The sequence below is a fragment of the Rhopalosiphum maidis genome, chromosome 2, assembly GCF_003676215.2.
Source record: "Rhopalosiphum maidis isolate BTI-1 chromosome 2, ASM367621v3, whole genome shotgun sequence".
In the NCBI taxonomy this organism is placed as follows: domain Eukaryota; kingdom Metazoa; phylum Arthropoda; class Insecta; order Hemiptera; family Aphididae; genus Rhopalosiphum; species Rhopalosiphum maidis.
The window spans coordinates 44,093,143-44,106,337 of NC_040878.1; the positions used below are offsets into that span (position 1 = coordinate 44,093,143).

The 13,195-nt window shown below is 28.2% G+C and overlaps 1 protein-coding gene across 1 annotated transcript; it reads right to left on the minus strand.

Moving 5' to 3' along the window:
- Positions 1–600: 600 nt before the first annotated feature.
- On the minus strand, positions 601–3,637 carry LOC113551310 (cathepsin B). The gene is made up of 6 exons (XM_026953481.1): positions 3,282–3,637; positions 2,996–3,211; positions 2,714–2,914; positions 1,168–1,312; positions 968–1,084; positions 601–900 (listed from the first exon to the last, which is right to left on the minus strand). The coding sequence occupies exons 1-6, from the start codon at positions 3,420–3,422 to the stop codon at positions 695–697; spliced, it is 1,026 nt and encodes a 341-aa protein (XP_026809282.1). The 5' UTR covers positions 3,423–3,637; the 3' UTR covers positions 601–694.
- Positions 3,638–13,195: the final 9,558 nt, after the last annotated feature.

The following is a 13,195-nucleotide window of genomic DNA, read 5'->3' on the forward strand; positions in this document are numbered from 1 at the left end:
ACTTACAATTATTTTATTTTAAGTGTTTACCTAGTTATTTTGTTGCTAATTTGCCATTATTATTAACAATTATAATAAGATATTTTATAAAATATAAATTATTATGACTTGATATAAATAATTATTTAACTTATAGTAGCAGAAGTGAATACAGGAAAAAAATTTTGAGGGGGGCGCGGTTTGAAAAAATGTTCATAAATAGCATATTATTCATTTGCAAGTTAGGTAATTTAATTTTTGTTCCCGATAAGGAGGGGTTAAACACCCAAAACCTCCCCTGCATTTGCGCTTGTATAGTAGTAATTTATAAAAATTATCACTGAGAATAGAATTTTCCTCACTTGCCCATTTCTAATGTAGAATAAGCAAAAGCAAATAATTAGCTATTATTATTGTTACTAAAAATGAATGATAGTAAGTCAGTCATTAAATCAGAAGAAATATAAAAAAAAATGGCATTAATACCGTACATACAAAATACAAATCAATTAGGTATACAAAAATAAATGATAATATACTCTTTTTTTAATTTAATTTTATAATTTATTATATCTAATCAAAATCAGCTTAATTAATAATAGTTAATAACCTCTAAGTATTAAAAAAAAAAAAAATAATAATGATTTTATTCGTAGTAAATTATAAAGTATTAAAGTTTGTGGTTGATAAATGTTTAATCTGAAAAGAATGCAAATTAAGCTGGTAAACCAGCATTAATTTGTCCTTCAATACCACACTCGTCACTTCCTCTCAATATTTTGAAAAAGCCATCACTACCCCAATCGGTGTTCCATGAATTAGCTACCAACCAGTATGGTATTTCACCATTCTGAACACCCCAACCAAGGATTCTAATTGCATGACCTCCAAGAGCCTTACCAGCAACATGTTTATATACTCCTGTAAATAATAAAAATTATTAATAGTTAGATTCATAAATTATTGATAATTAAAAGTTAATACTAACCAGCTCTGTAAGCTATAAAATCTTCATATACAGTAAATGCACCTTCAACTGGACCATTTTTATAAATTTCTTGTCTGATTTGGTCGACATCATTGCTAATCGAGTATGCATTTTTACCTGATATTAAATTTTTTTTATAAATATCAATTAATAAAAATATTAGTAGGTATTTTTTATTTTATTGGATTTAGATTATTTACCACGGTGCAAATCTTTTTCATATGGCACCTTATATCCATCTTCACATTTTTTTTCACATTTAGGAGTTTTACCTCCTTCCTTACATGGTCCTCGAGTACCATTCACATGATGTTCACATGGAGCAATTTCATATGGAATACATCCCTATACCAAAAATAAATAACATATTAAATGGGTATTTATAATTTATTTATATGCTCCATATTGTATACTTATAGACTTTTCCCCACACAAACATGTTCAGTGGGACCTGTTATCTTCTTGAAGATTTATCAAATTAAAATTACTAATTAACAACTAAATCAATGAACTGTAATTTTAGGTATATCACAGTAGATAATGTTTATTATTAAAAACATATTATATTAAAATATAATACACAAAAAAAAATTTCGGAGGGGGTTTTAAAATTTAGCAATACAAATTGTGCAGCACCATAATAAAACAATTCTTTCCTTGTTAATTAAAAATATTTTGGTGGGGGGGTTGAACTCCCCTGTATACGTGCCTGAATACATATATTGGCTATAATAAAATAAATACATAGGAAATCAAAAATATTTAACCTAAATTACACTTCAGACGTTTCAGTAAACAATTATTGGTATAGACTGTGTAGAACTCATTATATTTCCTACAAAGGACAAAGGTAGATCGTTGAACGTTTACAATGTATAATTTAATTGATAAAATAAACAATTACGTGAATTATAACCAATGGTGATAAGTTTGGTAGAGATTTATTTATTCTTATTTCATACATCAGTTATTTTTATCACAAATTTCTCTGAAGAGCAGCGAGCAGCTGATGCCACAGATATATATATATACAATATGATATAATGTTTTAAATATCTAAGGTAGATGCTAGTAATTTGGTTTTGCACCACTAATAATTAAACTATTCATAGATAAAAAAAAAATGGGCATGAGAAATTGACTTTTGAGATACGACATACTATTAGTCATAACTTATAAACAGAGCCGCATTAACCATTAGGCACTGCAAGGGTCTACGAAAAGATGGTTAAAAATATACAAAAAAAAATAGTATTCAAAAGTGCACCTATGGTATAAAATTCAATTTTTTCTTATGGCTAGAATCTATACGGATGGCTTAATCCGACCCTGCTTATAAATACGATTATTATAGATTTGTATAGTAATTTTTATAACCAATGATCATACTCTTTTGAAAAGTCTCTTTCTAGCACAGGGTAGTACTTCAATACGTATTTTCATTGATCAAAACATCAAAAAATCCTTTTAAATAAGGTCGTATCTATGTTTATTTAATTGTATTAGGTAAGCATCTATATGAAAATACTAAATGTCTAAAATATAAATACTTTCATACTACCGCGTCCTCTTCTAAATAGTAAATTGTACCTACCTAGCTAATACCTATATAAATAATAAACATTATGTACACAGAAATTATTACAACTTTTAAGTACCTACCAGTAGATAAAAAATAATAACAAATTGAAACAAGTCGATATAATTTGTATTAATTTAAAATCAAAGAATTAATAACATCATTACCAATTTAGATCCATACGGGCCTCCGCTAACAATGCCTTTAGTTTTCCAATAGTGCCATGCTGCTCCGGGGAAGCCTCCATTGCATCCAAAACCGCAAGACCAGCAACAAGATACTAAATTCTCCGCCGAAAAATGGAAATTTTTAGTGCCATTAGAATGAATGCAGACACGGTCAGACATAGCCTCTACAGCTCCAAAGGCCTGTAAATATCGTCGGAAAAGTAAAAATCGGAATTGCAGGACGCAAATTCAAATTGATAAATGTTAGGGAAACCGAATTACCCAACAAGACCCGCATGAACCTTGGTCCCTGACTTCTCTAATGGTAGGGCAATTCGGCCAATGTTCTCTGGCGTCAAAAGTCTCCGGCAGATCGTTCGATTTTTCACTGTAAGACAACAGTTGTTCCAATCTGGGGTAATCTTTGTTCATCTCGTGCACGCCCATCAATCCTTTGAAATAAGAAAGCGGCGTGTTCTTGTGGAAATTACGACCGGCCTGAAATAATACGTGACAACAACAATATATGAGTAATCGACAAGGCACAATGGTTACATCATAGACGTACGCTCCAATAATATTGTATCGAATTTATGTGATCGATGAACTCGTCCGACAACGGATCCATGTCGACGCGGATCTCATTGTCACCGCGTCCGAAACTGAAGATTAAAAAGCCCGCGAGCACGAATATAATCGGCTTGAACATTTTGTAAGCTTAGTCTATGCTGTTGGACTGAACTGCAGCAGCTGTAGTGCCGTGTGCGACGCGACCTGTACTGGCAAGCGGCAACAGAAGACTAAATTTTATTTAATTAATGTTCTATACGAATATAAACGTAAACAACATAGGTATTTGTTTTAGAGGACTTTGATTGACGATAAAACGTAGGCGTACGTGCGCGTACCGTCCAACGAGAGACTAAAGAGGGAAGTCGTGTTGTCTGTGTTATATAGTACATATATATACACAGCAAGATTATACTCATACATGTATATATGTATAATGCATAACGTATAATATAATGCCCTCCTAATGGTACGATCAGAGGTTTTCGTTCGGATCAATGATAAGTGTATTATGTACAGCACATTGTAACGAACGCACGCGATAACCTTTGGACGCTGTACGTATATAGGAGAACTATATGTAATATAATCGACCTCAACCGGTTTTATCGCCCTGAAAGATCGTAGAGTATGTCCCAAAACTCTAATGCACCACCGTAATCGTCGTTCATCGCGGTCTTATAATATTAGGCTACCCTAACGCGTCGTCATAATAAAATACGTTTGTTCGGTTTACTGCGGTTTCCACGATATTATATTATTTGTGTTCGGTCGATATTCTTAACAATATCCGATCGCCAGTGTGAGGGGGAACACGGCCAGAAAGAAAAAAAAATTAACATAAAAAACGCATTGATGGACGGACGACCTTTCCTCCCTCCTAAGATCCAATATGCGTATACGTATAGGTACATATTATGGTATCTGGAGCTAAGATTCCATCATGGTGTTATATTATATCGTTGACATTTATATAGGTAGTGGAAAATTCAAAAAAAATCGAACTATATTAAATATAGGTATACTTTGGACTTAAAAAGTCAAAAGATAGGATTAGGATTTTTCAGTTTTTTGTGACTTTGCTAAATTATTGCTACATATATTACTTATTTACTATATCTATTTAGCCTGTGTTGTGTACGTTAATTTTCGTTTATATACCTACCGTGTCATTGCAATGTACCTGATGTTTTATATTGATATAATAATATCTACATGTGTATAATAGGCAATAAACTATATGTTTACATTTTACATTCGTCGTAACATGAAACAATTGCTATGAAAATAAAATAACTTAACGTGTACCCTGTAGAAAGAAATTATGTATTACAGTTTATGTTGATGTATAATGTATATAATAGGTAGTAGCCGTATTAACGTCCGTCCGTGTTGTTAATTGTTCAGAGGGGAAGGGTCACAATTTCTATCTACGTATTACGATTTTTTGTTATTATTGTTTTAATATTATATAGGTAGTAAGTTATTATCATGTATACTAATTTACGTTATATTCAACTATATAAGTGTAAGACTTATAAAATATTTATGCGTCACCCTATAGTTGTAATAATACGAGTAAAACATTAATACTTGTAGGCATGGTACGTACCTACGAATTACGAAAAAAAACCAAATTCGTTCATTTTATTATGTATTATTTCTAATTACAAATTAAACTATAATTTTAATTATAATAATATTTATCCAAATTTATACATTTTTATTACATAAAAACTGCCTAATATACTGTAGTCTGTATTAGGAAATTTTAGATACTACTGATACTAGGTTAATTGGTGTGTATGCATCAATGCCCGTATAAAAATGAACGGCATCTTATACGCATAATTAATATTTTATGTTATTGAGCTGTGGCCGGTCACCTCTTTTAACTATTAAAAATTTTAAAAGTTTCGTAGGCCGTGTCGGACAAAAATTAAAAATATTTAAAGCTTACAGGAATATCGTCAACATCAATATTGGATTGGCGAATAATTGAAAATATCGTGAACATCATTTAAAATTTTAAAAACGATTATTAAATTCGTATTGAAGTTTCGAAATAAATTCAACAAATTTAACTGATGAAAATGAAAATTTTGACAATTCAAAAAGATTTTTATATAAGCAAGAAAATGTATTAATTCATTTTTTGCAAGACGAGACTGTACAAGTTTCAACTTTCCTTCGAAAGGCTTAATATAAGACTACAATCAGAAATAAGTTGATTTTTACTTTGTAGTTTTATATTAAGTTCATTCATATACTACAATGTTGAATTTTGAATATACCAACAAAAAACGCCAGTTTAAAAATCCAAACTTCTTCATAAATATTAAAGCGTCTTTTCCCTTTTCTTCCAAATAATCATGTATTTCTTGACTGAAATAAGACCGAGACGCAATCACGCAATAAATAAAATACAATTCAATCATTAAATTATCATTTATAAGTATAAATGTATACATTTAAAGAAATAACAAAAAATTAAAATATTCAATTTAATTATCATTTTGGAGCGAGCCACCAGGATTACTGACCACTAGTAGATCATAGGCCAATAAAGCTTGTTTGCTTATCTGTATAGTAAGATATAAAAAAGGTTATTAAGCTTAAGCCAATACGTTATGCATTACATTACTGTATCTGTATATAATACCTTTTTATGTAATGATTAAAAAAAAAACATTCGTGATATTGATAATTTCTTAACTGCTATTTCATATGCAATAAGATACTGATGTCTGATGATAATTGATAATAGAGTGATACTGTAAGAATGATAATGACTACAAATTACAATTTAAAATAGGTACTTATACTTTAAATCTTATGGATGTCTTAAATCTCAATACTGTCCTATATGCACGATAATAAGAAAAATAAATGATAAAATGCATACCTAATAATATTTTATTACAGTGAATAATTTGTATTAAACAAAAAATAATATTTTTTTTATTAAAATTTTGTTTTTTTTTGGGGGGGCAACTTTTACGGAGTTGCCATATATTTATATATTATTTTAGTCCCTAATCTCTATAGTCTATATACTGTATTACTGAAATAATATAATAAGCTACACATTATTTACATTATTATTTAAATATTTTAAAGTCGTATACATAGGCGAAAATGCACTAAAATTTCAGAAGGGGGTGCTTATATTTACAACAAACATATTATGCAAGATGCTGGAAGGCTGCACTCAATATTGAAATTTAAAAATGATTACCTATCACTAGTTTAAATATTTGAATATCGTAAAAACCCTACTTACAAACTCAAATAATGTTCTTGTCACTCTTATCTATATAGCATTATAGCTTAACATTAAAATAATTAAAGCTAATAACACGAAATTGGTTTTGTTAGACACAAATTATCTATGTTGTAATCACAACACATATACGGATGTATAACGTCCTTAAAGAATATAGAGTCACAACAAATATTTACCTGTATACTACATTAAGGCCACCATGGAACGAGTAAAATAGTGGAAAACCTTAATCGAAAATCGTATAAATAATCGATAATTGTACAAAGTATTGCATAAATATTTTAGGAAATTATTTTTACAAAATCCCATTGTGTTTGACATCTATATGAGATTAAACAAATGTTGACATTAAATTCTCTTACCTAAGAGGGAGCCGTGGACAGCCGCGTGATCCTACTTAATGTTAATACTAATGATATGTACTAATACAATACAATTATATTTAAGAACTTAATTTTAAATTGCAATAGTATTTTCAGTGTTCGAAGTGGAGAGAATACTTATATTAATATTTATTAAAATACTTATAAAATTTAGTTTTAAAAATTAAATTGATCAAAAAAATATTATTAATGAAACCATTATTTTTATTTTTACAGCCTACAAATAAATAATAAGTTTGATGGAATTTACACATTTTTAAGAAAAAAATCTGAATTGTATTTACATACAAAAAATATATGAATTTACAATCTACTCTACTTTTTTTCCAAGAAAAGGTGAGGAGAAACTTGTCAATTCTATTAACATCCAAAAATGCTTATTTTATTTTATTATTTCTCTAAACAGTTTATAAAGTATTATAGATATTAAAGCCACAGAAAAATATTATGTAATTTTCTTTTTATTTCAAAATAATAATATTTTAATGGATATAATAATTTATATATCACAAATTTTGTATTATTTTAAACGTAATTTCCTGTTACTATCAATTATGTAAATGATAAAATACCTTTTTTGTTATACATATAGATTAAATTTGGTCGTGTTTACTTACTCATAATTTTATCGCCAAAAATTATCAGAGCAAAATTCTCCAAAAAACTTTTTTATTACCTTACATTTATTACATTCTTATGAAATAATTTAATCATTACAACAATTTTATAGGCTGATGTAGGAAATAGAATAAACTAGTTACTAGATTAGATTCCCTAATAATGAAATCTATATCAAGATTCTTTGGAATGCGTGAATAGAATTCAGGAAAAGCTTTCAACCAAGACGAATTAACAAAAGAAAAAACAAGCAACTCACTTTTTTATATATACTAAAGCAGTAAAGCATATACTATCATTAGTCATCGCTGAGTATTTAAATCACTAAAATATATGTATAATTTATTGAATTTGTATATAATGATAAATCGTACACGTAAAAAAAACGATGTTGGGAAAAATTGATTTATATTTACAATATTTACATACATTATTATTCTTAAAAAATTTTTTTATGTTACTCATACGGTAAGTTGAGCAGTTTTAGTATAAATATAGAATATTGTGTACAATTTTATAATACAAATAGCTTGACATTTATTTTGTGTAAATATTTTGGAAATTAAATTTTATATAGACAATTATAATATGTGGATAATTTTGGATCTAATTGGTATTTCTAGGAAATCAAACATTCCCAGTATTTTTCTCAATAATAAGGAAAATAAGAGTTTGTTACACAAAACAATAATAAGTTTTCGAAAAATCAATTTTCTTAACTCGCTATAATAAAAAAACAAATAACATAAATACTTAATATTTTCACTTAATGTTATTTATGTATTAGAATTGTTTATACACGGTATAATTTTCGAAATATTATGTCGTTTTAGACAAGGATCCTCACAAACTAATAAGTCACAAATTTTTAATAGTAAAATAAAAAAAAAATATATGGAGATTAAATTATTTTTTAAAGGTGTTTGAGAATAAAATCTTTGTTAAATTCGTCAAAATTGCAAACAAAAATATTTTATTGTTATAAATGTATAACATTTTTAATATTCGTTGAATCAAATAGGTACTGGATTTTTATATGAGGAACATTGTATTATATGTGTAAGCTAATAAACCATACGACAAAAATTTTCTAATCATCAATAAAAGTTCAAAAATAAAAAAACCAATATTTTCAAGTATCAATAATAATAATTTAAAAATTACCAATATACCGTATGTGACCCAGAAAACAGGGTACACATTATCATTCATTAGCATTACTCTTCAAATATTTTTCAATTCTGTTGGCTTGACGTTAAAGCTAGACTAATGGACCATAAATTCCTATGACTTACAATTTTTTTAACTCATGTATTTTGCTCATACGCAACACAACTTTATTTTTTTAATGGAAACCCCTATTTAGGAATATTATTTTCGAATAAATCAATTTTTTTCAAGCAATATTGATCAATCAACATGTATTCTAAACCCAAAATTGACAAAGTTAGATTTAGGTATAACTTTAAAAAAATAAATAAAATAAAATTTTTTTTTCGTCTACGTATTTTTTCGTTTTGATACAAATGGTGCTAGATTTACTACTATCAGTAATTTATTAAAAATAAAAGCAAATAAAATACAAAATAATTGCTGAAAAAATATTGAAATAATTCATTACAAGTGATTATAAACTATGAATGTAATAAAATATAAATACGTCAAGTATTGATTAATTTTAATTCACAATATTATTTTCATTTTATATAATACAAGTTTGTTGCTTGTAATTGTGAACCTTGCTTTTGAGTAAGTATTGAGTATCCTAGGTCAGAGATAAGACTTAACCTCTGAGAGAAACTTTGGTAAGTAATCGCACATAGTGGCGTATATAGGAATTAATTTCGGGGGAAAGAGGGGGTTATAAAAAAATGAACTAGAATATTATAGTTAAATTAAAGCAAGAAAATTCACTTTTCGAGTCAGGGTCATAGTGTGCAATGTGTGCCGTATCAACAATAAATTTCGGGAGGGGGGAGGTTGAACTTATAGTGGTTAAACCACTTCTCTCTATATACGCCACTGTTGCACGTTTAGTTTTGTGATGAGGATATGAAGTGGGCAGTGATGTATTTAGGGGGGTTAGAGGGGATTAAACCCTGAATGGTATTTTTTGAATTTTGGAGAGCATTTTGATATGTTATGATTAATATGGTATGCGTTTTTTTTTCTTACCTGAGGTAATTTCTAAATACGTTTCTGGAGGTGGGTAATAGCGATGTTTGCGGCGTTGGTACCACTAATTTGGCGGCCTGATGCTTTGGCAGTATTGTTTCGAATGCGTAAAAAGCTTATGAAATCTGAATTTGAGTGTTTAACAGTTAGTTATCACTCACCAGCCGCAGTTAATCGAAAATTTTAAATGCGTACCAGTTGCATTGAGACTAAATTATGTATGAATTTATTTGTATTTTGTAGTGTATACTTACCTATAATATCGTCAATGATTATAAAATATATTACAAATTATAGACAATTTTCAACAAGAGCAGAAAGCAGAGAGAAACTTTACAAGCTTATAAACTAGTTCTTATCTTATCCATAGACCACAAGCTGAAACTTTCAAAATGAATATTTCGTTTAAAATAAAACTTTATATGATTATAATTTTGACTGTGAATTTTATAAATAGGTGCCTAATTAATTCTTATGGTTAATTGTTTATAAATTTATAACCAAAGGAGCTAAATTAACTGTGGTTAAAAATTCAAGTTACGGTCTTTGCAAGCACTGTGCGCCTCAGATTTACTATCTTGCGAAGCTACAGGTCCCCGGGGCTTTAAAGCGGTGGTCATCAAGTTACGCGTCATCCGGTCGTTGACAGCCTGGTCTTGTCGTAATTAATCTCCAGCTGCTTTGATAGTGGCCGTCTCAAGCCTTCTCAAGGGCTGTGCGCCTCAGATTTATGATATCGCTGTAAGCCGCTGGTTCTCCGCGTCCAACCTGTGGCCTCGCCACAATTTTAAAATTATTATCTTATATTATGTGTAAAAAATCATAAAATAACATATCGTATTTATCGTACTCAACCACATCGGCAACACCGCTGATAAATCTCTTGAACTTAAACTTCCGATACAGCTCCTGAGTACGTCATATCAAGTATAATTTACTAACACGATGAGCGGCCCACACGATGATTGTGAAGAGTACATACTAGCTAGACTAACATACGTACCTTTTTTTTCTTGTAGAAACTTACACATTACATATGTAAGATTTAACGTACGAATAATTCTTTACCTATAACTCTCTTATAGAAACTTACGATTCTCCAGTTTAATGTCTCACAAACAGAATTGAAAAATATTTAAAGGGTAATGATTGATAAGCTGTATTCTGTTTTCCGGGACACCAGTATATTGAAAATTATATTATATATACCTATAAAAAAGGTACTTGTACAAATATTTGATTGAAATGACAAGACTTTATGGTTTTTTTTTTTATTTTTGTAAATCACACAATTTTAAAATTAATTTTGTTAAAAACTGATGTTTCGTAAATATTTAATCATAAATATCACTTATCAGTTTGTCACTCACTTGTCAAGCCATTGAATTTTTAACCTATATTGGTATTTTATATGTAGCTTCTAAACGCGAATAAAATACAAAAACAATTTTTTTTTTACTATTATTACTTATTAATAATTATTATAGAGACTTATGAGTTATGGTGTTTGTCCTTATGTGTTGAAACACTTGAAACATAAACACTAATTAATAATAATTTTGAATTCTTTTTTCGAAATGAAAATATAGGTATAATAGGTATTACTTAAGAAATTTAGTTCATACCGTGTAAATTAAAAAATAATTTGAAAATGTACGTAATTTTGACAACATTTATATGAAAACGATATCAAAATCAACACTGATGCAATTATTAATATTTTTACTTTATATTTACTACAGTAATACTAAAAAAATATGCCGATCATATTTTATAAATATATACAAATATAATTATTATATTTGCTACTATGCTTTGCCATTCTTGAATTAGTTTGACTAACAATTTGCGCATGAAGTATATACTATAAAAATTTAAATAAACTAAACATTTTATCATTTGGTTTCTTTTTGCGCTCAAATATTATGAAAAATAAAGAATTAAATAATCTAACTATTTTTAGAGAAGTGGTAGGAAAAAAAATCGATTCTTCATCCCCCCCTATGAAAGAAGGACTAAAATATTTTTTTAGATAGTTTAAAGTTGTTAAAAAAACAACGTTTTTATTAAAAAATTATATTTTTAAATATTTTTTATCCTTATAATTTTTTTACTTTTTTGAATGACAACATAAAGTTTTCATTTCATATTCCAAAGCAGAATAATTTCCTGAGTACTTTGATACATAAAATTTGAATTTAGGGCGAGTAATTTATGAGTTACAAGTATTTTAAGTTTAGATTCACGGAGTGGAGTGGTATGGAGTTACCCCGCAAAATGTCTGTCCACTACTTCGCTTATCTAAACTTTAAATAAGAATAACTCATAAACTACTCGCCCTAAATTCGCTTACAAAAAAGTTTTTATTTATTTAGCAATGCCATTGTCCATTATCTATTTAATATAGGTATATATTACTATTTAATATTTACTAGTAATAATAGTAATATAAGAATATAATCAATGTTAATACAAATATTTTATTTTATAAGAATTTAACTATACGTCTGTACTTACTTACTTTAACTTATGTCTTATTGCATAGTTATTATGTTATAAGTTCAGCTTCTCGTTAACACTGAATGATCATATTGTATAATGATACAAATTAATTGGATTGATTTTTTTTTTTAATTAATTGTTCTTCTATTGGTCAACACAATTATAAACTCTTACCCTTTTTACCTGAAAATATCATAATACGATTAAAAATAAATTGAACAATTTTAATAATGTTTGTTATATACTTATATGTATTAAAACATTTAAAACAACATCACTAGAATATAATAGAATATATATACCTACTTATATTAATTATTCGTAAAATCGTAAGGAAAAAATGCTATAATCTTAATAATATGAAATGAAGCCTCGTAAAGTCGTAAATATAGGTACCTATAGTTTTTAGTTTTTTTTATAAGAGGGTATTATAATAAATATAAATTAGGACAAATCTGTTCAAGTAAATTTTAGCTTGATCCAAAATGAATATCCCTAACTCCAGACTAACGAAAAGCTAATCCCAATCCATCCCTCAATAACATTTGGGTTTCATTTTCATCCTAGACAAACGCCTCACTTGGGCTCACCACATAAAATGTATACGTAAACATGCAAATTATCATCTTCATCTCAAAAACACTCCTAAAATCCAAAATGTGTTTCAAATATAAAACTTTAATTTATAAAATTACGATTAGACCAATCTGGTCTTATGGCTTTCAAATTCGAGGTGCTACCAAACATTTTTAACATACGCCCACTCCAAACTGTCCAATTTAGTTGCCTCAGAATTTTAATGGGAGCTCCCTGTGGTTTGTTATGAATTAACCTCTCCATAATAAGGACCTCCAAATTCTCACAGTCACGGAACTTGCTAAAATGTATTAAGTTTGGGTATAAAAAATTGCATGCTAAATAATCAAACCATCCCAACCCCTTTATCAA